The sequence below is a fragment of the Ammospiza nelsoni genome, chromosome 6 (genome assembly GCF_027579445.1).
Source record: "Ammospiza nelsoni isolate bAmmNel1 chromosome 6, bAmmNel1.pri, whole genome shotgun sequence".
NCBI lineage: Eukaryota > Metazoa > Chordata > Aves > Passeriformes > Passerellidae > Ammospiza > Ammospiza nelsoni.
The window spans coordinates 20347063-20366160 of NC_080638.1; the positions used below are offsets into that span (position 1 = coordinate 20347063).

General features: G+C 45.8%; 1 protein-coding gene across 1 annotated transcript in view; it reads right to left on the bottom strand.

Annotated features, from left to right (window-relative positions):
• LOC132074547 (USP6 N-terminal-like protein) overlaps nucleotides 1-19098 on the bottom strand; it is a 75764-nt gene that overhangs the window by 10921 nt on the left and 45745 nt on the right. Inside the window, exons 4-10 of the mRNA XM_059474414.1 lie at nucleotides 14298-14371; nucleotides 13685-13770; nucleotides 12798-12837; nucleotides 11987-12067; nucleotides 4068-4175; nucleotides 952-1061; nucleotides 318-366 (exon numbers count right to left, since the gene is read on the bottom strand). Of these exons, the coding sequence (XP_059330397.1) occupies nucleotides 318-366; nucleotides 952-1061; nucleotides 4068-4175; nucleotides 11987-12067; nucleotides 12798-12837; nucleotides 13685-13770; nucleotides 14298-14363 (540 nt within the window). The 5' untranslated portion in view covers nucleotides 14364-14371. The remainder of the gene's footprint in view (nucleotides 1-317; nucleotides 367-951; nucleotides 1062-4067; nucleotides 4176-11986; nucleotides 12068-12797; nucleotides 12838-13684; nucleotides 13771-14297; nucleotides 14372-19098) is intronic.

Here is a 19098-nt window from a genome sequence, read left to right on the forward strand (position 1 = left end):
TTTTGCTGACACCCTAAATCTGCCAGATGTCATTTACCAGGTGACAAAATGAACAAGGGAATGAAACAACTGTGGAAAGATTCTTGTGCTGCCAGAGATTCTTGCAGGTCTCTGTACAACCCACTACTAGGACTTAAAATTGGAATTACCACTGGCTAAATAAGTGTGTGTTTATTACATATATTTACACGTGAAAATATGTATGTCTACACAAATACACACATATATAAAGCTTTTCTTTAAATCTTTACACACACACATATATAAATATATAAAGCACAATGCTCTTCATGTTAACTGGAGTTACTACTACTTACAGTATTATAAACCGAGTATGCTGACAGGACGTGGAAGAGTGCCTGTTGCCTGGGGAGAAAGAAGGATTTTAAAACACCTGAGCATGAGGTCTCCCGCTTCATGAACACACCAGTACATACACACAGAGAGCAAAGATTCTGAAAACACCCAACCAGCTGGTACTCAACACTTTTGCAAGGAGCAGGGCTCACAGAACCAGAAAGCTTGTTCCTTGGAGACTGGGAAGGGCAGCCAGGTATGACTTACCCCAGTGACAAAGTCACTTGGTCAAACCTCTCCAACCCAATCTGTCATGAAGACCCCATCCCTCCCAGATCCTGATGGGCCCACCTCCCATCATCCCAGCCATCCCAAACCAAGCCTTCTGCAACTGTGAGCCTTGGGGGACAAGGCACTGCAACAGGCTGTTGCTTGGCTCAAGAACTGGTGCTGAGCCTGCTCCAGTGTGGACCTCTCTGAAGAAAGAATCAGCAGCCCAGCACCTGTGGGTCACACTGTGTGGTGATGGTTTGAGGAGAAGGCAAAGATGGCTTTGCTCTGAGCCAGGGGACTGCTGGCTGCTGATCCAGCTCATCCCTCACACACGCACTGGCAGGACTGCCCATATGAGCCACAGACACCTTCCATACTCACTTCACTCCGTAGCGCTCCCGGAACATGATGTGGTTTCGGAAGGTGCGGTTAACATCCAAATCTATCTGCTTGATTTCCGATGAAAAACTCTTGGCTTGTTCTTTCATTTGCTGGAAGGGAGAGGGGCAGACAAGAGGCAGGAATCAGACACCATCTCAGCCTGTACCTCTCGCCATCAGGGAGAAGGCAGGATTCCTGCTGCAGGAGTGGCAGCCTGGGAGCTGCACAGAGCTATCCAGAGCAGGGGACATTGCTGTCCTGCAGTGAGCAATGAACTGCAGCTTGGAGGTGAGCCCCTGAGCCCTTGTCTGTGCTGCTAGCCCAGGGAGAAGGGGATGACCCTACACTCACATCCTAAGAAAGCAGCAGCTGTCAACCCAGCCTTCGAGCCTTCACCCATCTTCCAATGCAGATACTGAGTTTTCAGAATCTAAAACCTTTACAATTCAATTCCACTCTCATTTATTTTGATTTCTTTGCCTGGCTGGCTGTCATAAAGCGTTGAGAGCTCTGTTGATCCTTAAGGAACCAATACACAGATGTACACAGCACTGTCAGCTTTTCAGAAGCTCAAACATAATAAAGCCCAAACTGTTATGACAGACTCTGTGATCTCCAACTACTACTTTCCCTGAAGAAGAGAGTCATCTTTAGTTTAAGGAGTTTCCACCAGGAGAGCAATCCTGGAATATTCTCTTGGGCTGGTACAAATTTTAAGAAACTGGCAGAGTCTAGAACAGAAGCTAAACTCAAAGCCAAGAATCCCCATGTTCCCGCCAGGCTGGCAAATCATTTAAGGCAGCATCACACAGTAAAAGGATTTAAGTCCACTGCAAAAGAATGGAAATTCAAATGAAAGTTTACGACTACCTCATCCAACTGTGCTCTCAGAGACTCAAGATGAAGACGTTCCATGGACAAATCTCATGGCAGTCCCATCTGCAACCCACCATTCAGCTCTGTACTGCAGGCAAGGACCACTATGCTATAGCTAAGCATCTCATCTCACAGCCTTTAGATACCACCAGTGATCATGCCCTCCTCCTTTAATGTCTCCAGAGTTAACTGCAGGAAGAAAATACATTTTGTGACTGTCCTCAGGCACACTGAGATTCCCCAGCAGATTGGAGGCAGCAGAGATGAGCAGCAAGCCCAATTTGCCTTGAGCCCAGGGTCAGGATCCCTCCTGGCTCACAGAGGAGACAGAAAATAGAACATCTGCACAGATACTTATCATCTGCTCCAGCAGCTGCCATCCAATGAATGCTTATCAGCCTGACACCAGGCACCTCCAGGCTGCTGTTGACCTCCCAAGGTGGCCACATCAGCTCTGGTGAACAGCAGAAGGTCATTAGCACCCACATGTGTCCAGCACAGCCAACACTTTGGATGATCACAGCATCTTGGGAATATTAACTTCAACCTTGAAAGCAGCTGTATGGAGGAGCAATAGTAAAGGGGCTATTTTGAATTATTGCCTACACAGGACAAGTGAGGATAAAGTGGTAATGGAATGAAGATCTGATGAACAACATAGTTTCCCTGCTGTAAATAGTGAGGTCTCTGTATTCTATGGCTCCTTGCCCTCTATAAAGCAGACAGACTACCTGAGAGAATATGACTATTCATGTGCACTGGGTCACTTCAGTTCAAATTTTCCTGCTAAAGGCCCTCTTGTTTTCCCTGCCAGAACAACACAGAAATTTCCCAAAGTAAATAACTTACTTTGGGTATTTTTAAATCATTGCACATGAATGGCAGGTAGGTCACACAGGACTTTGTCATCTCCATGCACCCAGGAGGCTTTACTAATTGTGCAGACATTAAAAAAGAAACACAAGATGGGTTATTCTCCTTTTTTCCCTAATGTAAATAACCTGGGAGCTCCACAGATGCTCTGTTAGCTCATTAGTGCTGCAAGCTGGTGGCAGAGCAGAGGCTAGAAAGCTGGAAGTCCCATTCCAAAGACCTTGTGCAAAGCAGTGGGTAAAAGCCAGGATGCCTCTGTTCTGCCCCATGGCCAATGTTTCTCCTGCTGCCTTCTCAAGCTCCCCTCAAGGACCCTCTGGCTGCAGCTAATAAATCCTGGGGAGGTAGAGCATCACACCTACATGAAAAGCAAGTGTGGAATGTCCCATGGTAGCCTTCAGGCTTTTGTGCCATGGGCTATACACCAGGGAGAAATGGGGCGGCCTTGGAACCAGTTTCTTCAGGGCACAAGTCTGAGGCTGAGGCTTAGTCCCTTCTTGAAAGCAAAACCCCTCATCCAGGACCTGCACTGAGCTTCTCCTGGAGGAAATTAGGGGAGAGCTAATTACTGGTGGCAGGCAGCACCAAAGAAGAGGTAGATTAAGATGATCTTGAAGAGGGTTTGCATCCAGCAAAGCCTATTAGCCCTGAAGCTCCTGTTTATCGCAGACCCCTCTGGAGCACAGATAACTCCTTGTGACTTTCATTTGTTTGGATTGCTTCCCTGCCTGTGTAGCACAGCTTTGAGGGAGGGAGCACAATTTTAATCTGCATGCTGGGAGAGCCTCCTTATCTGTGCTTAGTGTGGTGAGCCCAGCCTGCCTTCCCCCAGCCCCTGCATGTGCCTCCATCCCCACGGCACCTTGCCAGTAACATCCACACTTGGCCAGCAATAATAAGTGTTAGCATCACCCTGCTTAATGGGCAGGGAATTTTAGAAACACCTGTTGGAAGCAGCACTCAGCCTCCTGCCTCTGAAAAATAACTGTCTTCACAACACCTTGATCCTCACCCTGGTACATGATGCAAAATAAATCATAACATAGGCTTGGAAAATAAGTTAATTATCCACCAAGGGCTTCCCTATGCTGCCTATGGAAAGCCTCCCCTCACTCTTCCCTGCATCTTTCTCTAAAGAAGCAGTAATGCTGACAGCAGCTTTGCTCCCAGCTTCCAGCAGAATAAATGGAAACAGCATATTATAGAAAGCAGCCAACTATCATGCTAGAAGACTCCAGCTTAATATAAACCCACGGACAAAGAGTTGATACCCTTTGCATTTTCAGTCCTCACCAAACCAGCTTCATCAACCAATCTAATCTCCCTATCATCCTTCTCCTGCTGTCTTTGGCAGGTAGAGCTCATACCTCGTATTTTCCTTCATTCTCCTTCTTCATCTTCTCAACATCCAGCAGAAGTGACCAGACCTGGCCTCGCACCTGAAGCGGGATCCCTTTGTACACACGCCGGCACATCTGCAGGGAGGAAAACATGTGCAAGGTTAGCTGGGTCCTGCTGGTGGCAAACACATTTTCTGCATGGTTTGCTGCTGCAGATAATCAGCCATCTGAGCAGACACCCCAGGCAATCATTTGCTCTTCCTGTGCTGGCACAGAGAGGGCATCTCCGATCTGATGGATGAGCTGAGTATCTGCACCCATCAAAGACAACTGTTAGTCAAAATCACAGAACCAGAGAATCATAGAAAAGTTTGGTTGAAAGGGACCTTACAGATCATCTAGTTCCAACACCCTTGCCAAGCACAGGGACACTTTTCACTACACCAGTCTGCTCCTAATCCCATCCAGCCTGAACCTTGAACATTTCCAGGGATGGGGCATCCACAGCTTCTCTGGACAACCTGTGCCAGTGCCTCACCACCCTCACAGTGAAGAATTCCTTCTTTACATGTAATCTAAACCTGCCCTCTTTTAGTTTAAAACTGTAGCCTCTTGTCCTATCACTATCTGCCTGTGTAAAAAGTCATTCTCCCTTGTTTTTACAAGCCCCCTTTAAGTACTGGAAGACCACACTGAGGTCTCCTCAGAGCTTTCTCTTCTTCAGACTGACCAACTCAACATGTCTTCATAGGAGAGAGGTCTTTGTTCACTTCATCTCACAGATGCTTCTTCCCTTTTTCTTGTAATAAAGCCCCCATTAAATTTCAGTGGAAAACAGAAAAGAAATAAAAAAAGCTTTTTTTTTCCATTGCTGACTACTTCCATTAAAAAACAAGCTTCATAAGAAAGAAAAATATCTTCCTCTCAATACTTTCCTTCCTTTCATTCATCCCACCTGTGAAATGCCTTGCAGCTGCACTACAAAACCCACAGTAGCACTCCTCCAGATTCCTGAGCAACCTTGGGTACACTGAAGGACCTGTGGCACATGCCCAAGCTCCAGTCATGGAGGATATTTATGCTGCCTTATGGTGCTCCCTCAGAACCAGGCAATTCCTTGGGAGGGAACAGAGGTGCCAGATTTCAAAGCATAAGAATGAGCTTGGAGCTAAGAAGGGCAGTGCCTGATCAGGCAATCAACTGGAGCTACTGTCACTGCCTGGTACAAATGCCAACCACCTTCAAAATCTCTCTTCTTTTTCCATAGGGTGTTCTGCTTCATGCAATGCACGCTGATGTAAGAGAAGAACTGCAATCCCCAGGGAAGCACAAGATCCTAGCAGAAGGTTTTCTGGATGTGGGCATGCCACATTGCCATTGCCACACCCAACTGAACACCTGCTTCTCTTGCCTTTCCTTTCAGACTCACCTTGCACCACCAGCTCTCTTTTATTTCCAACCTGACTTTTGAAGGTCAGCCTCTCACAAGGACATTAAGACTTTAACCATGGCACTGTGCTGGCTCACAGCCTCCATGAACACAAACTGACACTCATCATTTCCTCAATGTCTTCATGGCAGCATTGTGTTTACTGAGGGCAAAACCCAGGAGTGCTGGTCTTTGTCCCAAAGACTTACAAGACCAGGAGGTAAGACAGGAGGTGGGCTTCAAGCAGATAGGCTAGGGCACAGCAAAGAACTAACACTATCCCAGTCAAAAAAAGTATATAAAATAACTGTAGTCTGTAGGACCAGGAGAACCAGATGTTTATGGGAATGCTTTTCCACTCCATTACAATAAATACTTCAGTACTTCTGCTGACAGAGAAAGTGTCAGCAACATATCCTGATCCTGAAAGTATAATGGAAATTCAACATTTAAAATGCCATCCTCAGAACTCCCCAAACGCTTGCTCTGCCCCAAGCATTGCTTAGCACCAGCTGTGAAGGTCCAGCGCATAGCCATGATGAAATCCTGCAGAAATCCTTTACCAGATCCTGCCCTTCCCTCTGTATGCACCAAATAAAAGCTGCCCTCCAAAAGCAACCTCACCAGCAGACATGCCCATGGAAAGCCACCATCCTGTTCAACTGCACGCTGCATTTCAAGTGGGACATCACTAATTCACCATCTGGACACCCAAAGGCTCACATAAGGAGGTGCTCTAAGGACAGCAAACCTTCATACCATGTGGGGCAGATTCATCCCCATTTCCCAGGAGTCATTAAATCACGATGAAAGAAGAGCAATGCATCAAGAGACACAAAACAACAGGATTAGATGAACCACATCCCCAAGTAGTAGGTAAACACAAAAGCCTGGCTTCTGCAAGCACTCATGCCTTTATGAAGCAAAAGCTGGGGCAGAATCAACAAACCAGAATACACAGCAATTCTGACAAGAACAGTAATTCTGAAAAGATTACTTATTTCCAGTGGAATACAAGAGACTGACTGACAGCTGCCAAGGCATATGATGATACTCAGGTCTGTGGGAAGGAAATAATTTTGTTTTGAATTTCCAGAGCTGGTGTTGTTGTACTTTAATGAGTGTAACCCTCAGTGGCATATAGTAATGTCTCTAATGATTTTCTTTGCACAAGTGCTAAAGGAACAGGGGAGGTACAAAACATGCTGAGATGGAACTGAAATGAAATGCCTTCCTTTTATTTACCCAAGGGCTTTCCTCCTCCCACCACCTCCAGACATGAAAGTGATAAAACCTCAGAGCTGTGAGTCACCCAGAAAAAAATGAGCAACTTTTCTTCATCATGAAACTTGAAGGAAAACAGGGAAGTTACCACACAAGTGGTATTCATGATGGGATGAAAAGACAGAGGTAAGACAGCATGTGATGATAACTCCTGTACCACATGGCAGTCAAAAACAGCCCTCAAGATCACTCTCTTTTAAACCACTCAGTGCTTAGAGATGGCAAGAGAGCACCTGGGTCATGTCCCATGCAGGCTGACAGACCAATGCACAGGCTAGAATAACAAACACCATTCTGCTTCACAAAAGGAGATGCTGGTGGTCAAAGCAATGGTTCAAGACACTGTAGAAAGGCTGTGTCAGCCAAGGACTGAAACCACAGTGTCTAAAACTTGCTCCAGATTTTGCCACAGGATCATCTTCCCTCTCCAGGCTTTAACATACACAGCTCATGGCACAGAGGCCATCATCACCCCATCCCTATCTCTCCCCTGCCCACATATTTTCTCTGAGGTAGATGGGATGGGGAAGACTATGGAAGTACAGACTTGAGCTCCATCCTCCTGCACCAGCAGGTTTAGTGGTACTCAAAGGAAATCCTCCACTCCAGGTGAGGATTTGCACAGCTCAGTTCCTCTGAGAAGTACCCAACCATTGTTCCAGGTCTTGAATACAAGGGTTGCAGTCACTGCCTTTAAAGACAGAACATTTTTTTGCAGTAGTAAAGACAGTGAAATTCAAAGATTTGGGACAGGTGGGTTGGTTTTTGAAACAGAATATACACATTGCAGTTCACCTTCACACTTTGGAGTCTGTCACTGTTAACTTCTCAGCCATGTGCATGGATCACTAGGAAAAGACTGAAGAAGCAATGCCCAAATTTTGGGTATCCATGGCAATATCTCCAACACCTTAAAGTGTTGGAGACATATGCTGGATATATGGAAGGGCTTCACAGGGATATCGCCTTCCTCAATTCCTTTAGGACTCAAAGAGTGATCCTTCCAAAGAGAAAGGACTTCTTCACATCCTCTACCAGTGATGCACCAGAGGAACTGAGCTGTGCAAATCCTCACCTGGAGTGGAGGATTTCCTTTGAGTACCACTAAACCTTGCTGACTGATGATGTGGCCATGCAGGATGCTTGGCAGTCTGGACATCAGCACACGTGGCTTTCTTTCTATATGGTTAATGATTGCTCCCAACTCCACTGTTGTGCCTGCAGCTGGAGCCTATGCAGCTATTCCTGATGGGATGCCAGCAAAGCAGGGGCAAAGTTAAGTCCTAAGCTGGTGGGGCATGGGCAGGCATTTACAGTTATTGCCCAGGCTGCCTTTGGAGGAGAGGAAAATGCTACCTGCTGTTCCAAAATGAAAAAAAAAAAGGCAAAGCCACAACTCCCAGACACAACCCCCTTTCCTTGCCATGGCATTTGAGGCAGGAGATCTGACTTCAGCCAGCCCTGGCATGACAAATGTCTGCTGGCTGTCCCTGGCATTAGCAGACAGTTCACTCCTGGGGCTTGTGTCAGTCCATACAGATCCCCGATTCATCCTAAACCGCTTTGCTGGCATGCACTGGATTAAGTGCTCTGCACTCCCGTGACCTTAGCAGAGGCAAGGCTTCCCCCCCTGCACAAAGGCATGCTTTGCCTAAAAACCAGACATCTATGACCAAAGACATCCCTCTCTAAAGGTCCCATCCCACATGGCCAGCAGCAAGATGCAGCTTGGAAATGATGCAGGGGTCATATCCTCCTGCTATGACTGATGCTTCTGGCTGAAATCCATTTCAGGGCTATGATGAATAAATTATTCCGCTGTTGCAACACACACAGCACAGCCTTTTTTAACCAGCAAAACTGTGCTGCCTGAACTGTGTAGATTCTTACAAGGCACCAGCCATTTCCTGACCTTCCCAAGCAAAGTCAGGCTGGTGTTTAAACTTGGGTTCAAATCAGGAGTGAAGAGGAGACAGACGTGAGCCTCCCTGTGCTGAACCCTGAATAACACAGTTTAGCACTTCTTTGCAGGTTTGACACACCTTAACTCTGCAAAACAATGTCATCCTTTCAGGGACTCCTTTATTTTTGTACCCTTTCCCTTGTGGAAATTCAGCCAGAAAAAAGCACCATTGCATCATTCTAACCCCACCCATATGAGGAATTGTGCTGAGTGTCACTCTTTGCTGATCTTGAAATTAAATCAGATTGTTACAAAATGTGTCTAGAACAGACATGAAGACAGATCTAAGGCAATGATGAGCACAGGGAGCCCCAGGGCATTACTTTAATTAAGATAATCCTGTTTGTTGCTCATCCTGAAACAGGTTATGCCAGAAATTACTTCAGTTCCTAGCCAGGCCATTCTAGTCAAGGAACTGTAAAAGGTCCCACTATTTTTTTGTTCAGCCTTGTTTCCAATAATCTGTGACAGTCACGAGACCCAGACTGCCATCAGCAGCATGCAAGGATGCCCACAGGCTGCAGGTGGGGGAACAAAAAGCCAAACCTGCTGCTCTCTGGTGGTGGCTCATGCCAAGGGTCTGGAAAAGCTGCTTGCTTGCCCACTGACAGGTGGCTGCTTCGGGGTCAATGCTCAGGATGGATACACAACCTCACTCCTCCTGCTGGCATTTCACAACACAGGAGATGAGACAACAACCTAAGCCTTGATCAGATACTAAAATGATGTAAAACACAAAGGCTTGCTTGCTAAGTCCCTCTTCATCAAGCACTAGATATGATCAGATGTCTGCCAGCTCCAGCACATGAACAGGGACTGAAAAGGTTGGCCCTTAAGTCCAGGAAGTCTCAGTCTGGAAAATAAGATGGGTTTCTACATCATTCAAGCAGAGTCAAAGTCAGGGCAACTTCCCTGTGAAACTGCTTGCAGTTCCTGCAACAAGATTTCTTTCCCCTCTAATAAAGTACAGCATATCAAAATTAACATCAAAGGGAAGGTTCTTGTTTTCAATAAGAGGATAATTTCAAAGATGACACCTTAGTCATTGTTAAAATAACACAGAGTGGCTGTCTTGTGACATTTGAGTTTTATCATGTCAGCCAAGTGGTGAAAACAAACTTGAAGGAAACATGCAATGCAGATGTGGCAGCCTGAGTATTCAGAGAAGGAACAAAACCAACCCACTCTGCTTTAGAAAAATCAAATCAAGGGCTTGTCACATTTACTTTAGCTAGAACAAAAGACATAGCCTCTGACATGACTGTAATCCCAGCATAAGGTCTTTGAAATGCTACAGTTGAACTGCATCCAGCTGTGGCAGCAGGAATATCTGAGTAGCTTCTATGTTCCTGACACAAGAACATGGGGTTTCACATCTAGGTGTAGGATACAATTTGATTTTACATTTTTTTATTAAAAGAAGGCACACTTTTGTGCTTCTCAGTGTCTTTGCATTTAATGGTGTGTGGCTGCTAGAGACCTTACAGCCTGCACTTGCCTTGGTGCCAGGCAACGGGTGTTAGGCTGGACAGGACTGAAACCAAAGCTCCTTTCTACTCCCCAGGGTCACCAGACTGTTCCTTCCCCGCTTGGGGCCAAGCACTGCTTCTCTCTTTGCTGGGAGAGGGTATGGCCACTTCCGGTGTCCCAGCATGGGACAATGCCACCTCTGTGTGCAAGAGTCATCGACCATTTACAGGCTGTTATTCATAACATCCTTTATTCTACTACAAGAGCTTTCTCATTTTCTAATCCAAAGACCCTCAAAACCCACTTGTCAGTCTGAGCCTTTGCCAGCCAGCAGGTCTGAGTGACACCAGCTACAGTGTGCTTAACACCCCAATAATTATGAAGGGAAATCCAAAACAGACAGTGATCAGAGACTGCTACTGCTCCCCATCACTCATGCTGGATCCTGCCTGTCCTCACCATCTGACCCAGGAAATCCAAGGTGTGCTAAAACCACTCATCATCACCCACCCCACACACCCTCCAGGACCTGAAGGAATTCCCTGTACCCTGCTGGAATTTGGTGGTTTATCCACAAGGTCACTAACCAATTAGTGCTAACTTCTAATTAGAAAGAACCAAGTCACAGGAGAGCCTCTGATTTTGCCCGTGGAGCAGCACTGATTAACAAAGTAATTAGAACCACCCTGAAGTGAACAGAAGGATTATAAAACCCCAAGCCCACCTCCACCCCATCCCTGCTGTCATTAAGATGATTTTTTTTTCTGGTTTTGGTTTTTTTTTTTTGAAGAGCGAGACTAGAACTCATCTTTGGCTGGCTGAACAGGACATGACTCCTGACAGCTGAGCAAGGAGGATGCTCTGCTCAATGTTGTCCCTACAGCTATGCAAATATTCTTCAGGTATTTCTTTCCACTTAGCCTTTTTAACCAAGCTCAAATTTCTCCTAAGGACTCCCAACAGGAGCTAGAAGCAGTCCAGCCAAACACCCCACTCCTGCTAAACACGAAGGCTTCAGAGGCCATGGCAACAAGGCAATGCCAGGCTTCATCTCTCTCCTGTGCAAAGTGCTGCAAGCAGAGCAGGTCAGACACAATACTCCTTACACAGCAAGGGTCTTGTCATTAGGTTCAAAGTGTTTTTTGTTTCAAGAGGTTTGTAAGAGGAACATAAAACAGATACTATTTATTAAAAACAATTCAGTTTTGAAGTGGTGGTTGGTGCAGAGTTCATTTTAACACCAAAGCAAGACATAATGTTGGTGTCTCCCTCCTTGATTTCCAGACAGGTGTACACAATATGAAACCTAAGTGGCTTCTCACAGGCACAGCTAAGAGCAAAATACAAAATCTAAGCATTGTTCTAGACAAATAATTCTTCCCCCAGGGAGAAGTACAAGGAATATCAACTGGGCTGTATCAGCCACAGCTCCCATATCATTTCCAGGAGGTGGAAACACAGAAGCAACTGCTGGCGTGCACTGCCCTCTGCTCTCACCGGGCAGGGAGCCAGCTGGGCACACAAGCACCCTTGCTGTGCTTCTGCTTGCACAGGTGCAAGTGCAAAAATGGCATCAGCATTTAGGAAAACCTTTTTAATGCCATGTAAGTCAGAACAGGACATTTACCTCAACTGGTAACCCAGAAATTTCTAGGAAAGCTTTAAAATATTGAAGATAACAAGTAGAATCAGGCAATGTTCCAGAGATCTCTGGTTTTTCTGTAAACTTTTTGAAAGCCTGACTCATCATAAGGATCCATCACACCCAGCCTTCCAGATACACACTCTTTTCCTCCTTACCTTGTCACTATTTCTGTATTTGCCCCACTTCTTCAGCATCTTAAGCCACTTGTCCACACGTTCTATTTCCTGCTGTTTTTGCTGGCACAAGGGAGAAGAAAAGACAAATTTAAGGAAAAAAAGCCCCAGGAGATGCCTCTTGAAAACACGAAACTTCATCCTCTTAGGTTTAAACTTCTATGCAAAGATCTCACATCAGGGATGGGAATAATCTACAGGTGCGTGCAGAAACTGCTAATTTCAGCACTTGGTAATTAAAAGCAGCATTGGTGAAAATGACAAGACACAGAGGCTTAACATAGAGAAAGCATTCCCAGGAGTATTTCCTGACAATAAAAATCTTTGCAGGTCCAGCTAGACTCAAATCCTATCACTGTATCAGATCAGAAGAAATGTGATTCAGTCCCACTTAGCAAGGTTCTACCAGAGGACATGCTCACCTCTCAGGGGAGATGAGGATGGAAGTGATGGTTACCTACAACTTCCACCATCCTCCCTTGCACATGCAGTCCCCTTTACGAGCCACAGCTGCTGAGCACTGTGCCAAAGCAGAGGGAAAAGCCCAATATTGCTTTAAGAGGTGCTTTTTCAGTGCCATGTGGAGGAGGAAAATTGTCTGACCAAGGAAAATAAAAGCTCCAACAGCTGGACATCGTGCAGAGTCCCCACCTGTGGGCGAGCAGCAGTGACCAGTGGGTGCTGGCTGCCTGCTTTGCTCTTACTTGCTCACTTGTTTCCTCAAAAAACATTCCCTCCCCAGCTGGTGTGAAAAGGATGCCACATCCATGAAGACAGAGCTGGCAGCTCTCACCTTCTCCTCCAAGGCGGTGCGGGTTGGCAGCTCCTGCTCGCTGGAAAAGCAAGGGGTCACTGGTTACTCCATGGGCAAGAAAGGCTGTGGGGGAGCACAGGCTGCTGCAGCTCATGGACCACCTCAGACACTTGAGGGGGTATGTCCTGGGGACTTTGTGCCCTTCCTACACCTGTCCCCAGTATGAAAGAGGCAGGGGAAGCATCATCCAAAATCCCACCACCCAACAGGAGCTCTAGGGGGTAATCGAGCATTGGACATAACTAGAAATCCTGGGCACATATCTCCTCTTCAATACACACATGATCAGCAATTTAAAGGGTGGGGAAGCAGAATTTCTAGACAGCAATTGCTTAAAACCTCCCTCCTACACACAGAACACCTACTATTGTAACTTCTGTTAAGCATCAGAATAAAAATAGTTATTTTTAAGCATTTTTCCCAGGCACAGGGTATGTAATTCATGTGTGCCTTGGTTAGGATGGAGATTTCAAAAGGAAAGGTTTCCTAAGGGAACCAAAGATGGTCAGCTATCTTTTCTGGTCTCTTCCTATTCCTCCCTGAATCATCAGGTGCAAACATAAGGGTCTCTATCTCTGTGGCACACACAGAGGCACAGGAACACCAGCCTGCACCTTCTAACGCCAGGCTTGTGGTAGGAAGCCATTTCTGAGCCTTGTCTTGCAGCAGATGCAAAGCACCAGGGTCTGCACATGCACAGTTAAGGAAGGAGGCCCATTTAGTCTTTCCTCCTGCCTTTGGGATTGATCAAGCCAAGCCACAGAGCAGCTTATGGGAGAGATGCTGGCCCAGTCATGCTCAGTGCAGAAGGATGGTCCACACACACACAGAGATCAGAGAGGAAAGGAGAGGGCAGGAGCACTTACTGCAGGAATCCAAACCGGTCTGTAACTTTGTAGAGAGTGAAATCGGCATCTTCCCATTGGTCAATCTGAGCTCCTTCCTGTCTGCCCTGAAAGCAGAAAGGATACCTGTGAGCTGTCCCAGTACCAGGAATGGCCCAGTGCCTGCATCCTGCCCCCAAAGCCTGTAGACTACATCCCTCTCTCCTGAATGATAAAAGGTACAGAACCAGGAGAGCAAAACCTGCACTAAAGAGCCAAATTCAAGGCAGAGAAAAATGCCAAGTTCAGCCTATCCAGCATTCCATGTGTGCCTCTGCTAGAGGCTGGGAAAAGCTGTACATCAGAAAAAACAGTGTTGTTGGGCATAAGCCATCCTGGTGTTAAGGGAGCACTGAAGCATCAGAATCTCAGCACCTTTCAGTATCTATGCTGAGCACACATGGGACCCTCAGTAAACTCCAGGGATGTAGTGAGAGGGGATGTATAGGAAGGGAGAGCTGGCATGAAGCCTAGTTGCATGAGGGTTACTGGGACGATGCCTGCAGGGAGGCAAAAGTTCTTATTTGATGCATTCCTAATAGATTAAACAGCTTCAGCCCCAGCCAGCATGCTGGGGAGGGGCACGAGGTGGTACCTTCTCATACTTGGCGACGATTTCTGCTTTTTCCTGCGCTATTAAAGACTCTATATCCTTCTTCATATCAGAAGCTGTAAGGGAAAAAAAAAAAGCAGGAGGGAGGGGAAAGGAGATAAGTAAATGTGTACACAGCATGTGAAATATTTTAGGAAAGTGCTAATACAAAAAACGTGTACTGACAATTTTAGCTTCCAGCCATATCCCACAGCTAAAATTAGGCTGAGGTTGCACAGTGCTGCACAGAGTTTGTGGAGCTTGCCTGCACACAGCAGGACTGCCAGCTCCCTGCTCCCTGCACTGGGACAGCCCAGCCCGAGCAAGGGGGGCTTGCCTTTGTTCCCAGGCACACACATGGCAGTGTGGAAGACATGGCTTTTAAATGGAGACACGCAAGGCAGCCACAGAGTGCTGGCCCAGCACAGCACAGGCGCCAGCCAGGCGCTGCTTGGCACAGCACCCACATGCATGACAGCAAACCACTGGCTCTGGATGGGAAGCCAGGAGATGCCCTGTAGGGGCATCCAGAGGCAGATTTAACGTCAAAGAAGAAATTGAAAAAAGTTTTTGCCTACCGAAGTGTGCATGAGAGAAGTGAATTGGCCTCTAGATGATTACCTTCTGTACAGAACTCCAAAAGAAAACAACACAGCAGCAAGATGTCCCCACCTATGCTGAGAAGGACCAGTCTTGGTCTAAGCAAGACCCAGTCCAGGTCCCAGGGGTCTGTGCCCACTGCTCTGCTTCATCCATACACATACCTATGAGCAAGGTAAGTTCCCACATCAAACACAACTTGAGTGTCGTCCTGTGCAAGCCCAAAGAAGCATCCTCCCTGTCAAGCCATAACCAGTTCCTCATTCACCAAAGGTGGAATTAACACACCAAGGAGAAAATGTAGGCAGACAAAACCCCCAGGGAAGGGGGTTATATAATCAGGGCTCTTTCATGACCTGCTATCAGACAGCAGCACAGGCATGGCACCACTTCATACTCATCCATTCAGACACTGGAAAAATGCAAATTCTTCAAATTCATACCAGGATTGGGTGTATCTTTCCCTCTTACTGACTCCACAATCAAAACAGCGCAAGGACAGAAATATTAAAGTGTATTTTGTTATTTTATTTTTCCAAGCTGCAGCTCCTATTTCAAATGTGAACTACATTTTAATCACAGTTTAATTTTCTAATGTAGCAAGGTCTGAGTAACTGTCTCACCATGTCACCTAATACTTCTGCATCTCCTGCTTCTCACATCTCCTGTGAAACGTATAAGCAATTTCACTCCCCCAGTTCTGACTTTGTTGTTGTTGTTGTTTCAACAAATTCCAATGATGTCTTTTACATGCTGCTAAAAATACAAATATTCTGCAGGCTACAAGGGAAAAATAAACTGTATGTCAGATTAAATGGTCAATTTTTCAAGACACTTATAAAGTGAAAACTATTCTGAACATCTCTGACCACACTCTAAAAGAATAACAAAGGAAGAGCAGCTTGGTACCACGGGAGGATTTACACGGCAAGAACATACATATTTTGGCATTCACCTCTGCAAAAGCCTCTCTGCAGCCAGAAACACCAGACTTTTGCAAAGGAGCCAGTTTTTAATCTCATCCCGGGAATATGTATATTTGTTTTCTCTTTCTATAAAACTGCAAAAGACCAAATTTAGGAAAAAACTTGAAAGCAGAGCAAATGCTTGATGGCAGTGGGAAGGCTGGAGATGGCAAGAGGCTTCAGCAGCCTTGGGGTGTGACCACAGTGCTGCTGCTTGGAGAGCACAGAGACGGCGCTGCGCTCAATGAGGGGGTTGGCAAAGTGCTCTGGAGAGGGAACAGAACATGGCTTAGCTCTGTACCAGCAGATATTGAAGAGAGTATGTTTATTATTTAATTCTGCATGTGCTCAAACTCCAGAGTAGTTTTGACATCATGATGTTATACAGCCTTTGCTTGAGGGAAATGACACCTTGTGTACATGGAAATTACTGAGATTTATTTTCTGAAGGATTTGATGAAACACATAATTTTTTTACTTGTTGTAAACAGGCCTCCTATAAATAGGAACAGGCTGTACTATACCTGCCATGCTTCTTCATATACTTATGTATGACTGCATACTTTTTTTTTAATATACCACTCAAATTACTTTCTCAACCCTGCCACCCAATTTTCTCCTGAGAGTAATGTATTTTCTTAGCAAAGAGTTTTTTTTTCCATGACAAACACACAACATGAAGCTGCTATGAACAGGAATAGTACAGAAATGTGAACTATGCAACAATGGTATTAGATAGTTAACTAGGACATAAGCAACAGAAAGCCCTGAACCATGCACATTTAAATTCAACCCCGAAACAAAGTTATGAACTAGCTCCTTTTAAAAAGAATTATGTGAAAACATCCACAATCTGTCATCTCACACTGACACTTGCAGCTTCCAGGCTACGATTTAAGGAAGTAAAAATTATCACCAACTACAGTAAGCCTAAAAATGTTTACTGAAAATGCACTTTACTGCCAACCCACATTAAACATTATCTAGCTATCAACAAACCTGAAATAAAATACCCAATTTTTGAATGAAAGCAACTTTCCTTGAATTAATTCACCAGCTGGAATCTCAAATATTGGCAGCAAGAAGAAAGTATCGGCATCAAAAATCTAAGACTTCATGTTAAAATTGTTCTCCATAAATCAGATTTACTGTTATACCTTTCCCACAAGCCCCGTATTTTTCCAGTCAGATCTGCCAAGCTCCCATTGCCCCACATGGGATTGCACCCGCCAGGACCAGCCTGGCTGGGAGAGGGGAACCTCTGTCCAGCAGCCACCAGCCCAGCTCTGCAGCCCTGCTCACTGCCCAGGAGAACTGAGCATTTCCCATGGCCCAGCAGCAGTGCTCCCTGTGACACAGCCCAGGACACACACACGTCCCCTGTCACCCCCAGCCACAACACCATGTCTCACGCTTATCAATTCATCAGCAATCACCCTGCCAGTGCTTGACAGATGGGCTTTTGAAATGAAAATATCAGCAAAGTCTCTTCTTAGGAAACACAGCACAGCAACATGTTCTCAGTCTCAGCCTGGATTTGAGGATATTCTGGAACCCAGATTTTAAATCTTTTGTACTGTAGAACAGTATCTACTCAAGCCATTTGAGATTAAGACTACATGTTTGTAGTTGGTTTCTATTTGGTGGAAGGTCATTGAAAAAGCAGAAATGGGTTTAGGTGAATATGTGCTCTCATTCTGACTATGTCCACTTAACTTTAAATAGAGACTGCTGCTAGGAGAAGAAAAAAGGCAAGTTTTGACACACCATACTTCACTACCACTCCGGCCTCTATCAGAGTGAAACTGCTGCTGTGGAATAAGGTAAAAAAGGTTACTTACTACACTGCTGAAACACAACAAGTCACCGTTCCTGTTTCATGTTCTATTTTAAAAGCACATTTAAACATAGCATTTTATGTCTTTAGCCATCTATGGTACCAGCCTGCAATTTTTGCTTTAGGGGAACAGTTTTAAAGGAAAAGCATAGACATCTATGCAAGTGAAAATGCTTATATACATCTGCTAAGAGGCAAAAGCCTCTCACAAGGTACACCTGTAGTCTGCACCACCTCCCAGCAAAGCACTTTGAAAGCAACAACTCACTTGTAAAGCTTCCACTAGTTGTAACAGTGACTCACACACTGGCACGCCCTGGAATAAAACTGGCCATGCAGGGAAAGCAACTAAAGCAAGCTGTGAGAAGTTGAGTAAGCCCCATCAGGGCTTTCTGAGTGCATGAAACAGGCACCTTGACACACTTCAAACCACACAGGCAAAGGGCTTGAAGCAACCTGCCCATCCTGGCTGCCTGGTAGAACGCGGGGGGACAGTCAGCAGCTGCAAGCCAAGAGAAGCTGTCATCAGAGGCTCTTTTCCCACATGCCCAAAGCCTTTCAGAAGCAAAGCCACAGCATTACACCACTGCACACACCTACCATGCACAGCCAAAGTGATCATGGCTTTGGGACTGCTCCACCACAGCCTGAGGAAACCTCAAAGCCCCCCAGGGCACCCAGGAGGGTCTGTGGGCTCTTACAGGTGGGCCCAGGCATGCCTGGCTGTGTGCCCATGAGGTGACAAGCCAAGGAGGAAGAGATGGCCATGTGCTGCTGACCGCAGGCAGAGCTTTTGCTTTGTGAGAACCAGCCCCAGGCAGAAGTCAACCTGCTCCTGAGGCCGTGGTGCAAGACAGGCCAGCATCCCCATCTCCAGTGTTGCAGCTGCTGCAGCAATTTTTACTAGACCCGTAAATTTCTACTCCAAGACAGACAACACATTCAGTGCACTTGCATCAAGGGCTTCTACTGATCCCCCTGTGCAGATTCTCTCTCATTAACAAACCCAGCCTGCAAACATCCTGGCCAGCACCAGCTTCAAAACACTTCACTGGACTGTGCATCTCTGACCTTAGCTCAATTCCGGCACACAATTACATCCCTGCTAGCAGAAAGGAAATCAAGACCTGCACTCACAAAGTGAATTACAGCTTCAGGAATGAAATTACTATCCAGCAGGATGAACCAAGATACAGGAGATCCTGTTTGCATATTTATTTCCTTGACTACGACACAGGAGAACACAAGCAAGATTTTTTGTTTGTTCATTTTAAGAGCATAAGGAGCACTAAGCCAGCTGAATTGCAGGAAGGTTTGTTTTAACTGTCTTGGGGTCTTTGAAAATGACTGCCCATAGATCACTTTAGATGAATCACAGATGTGCTACAGAAAGTTCAAATGA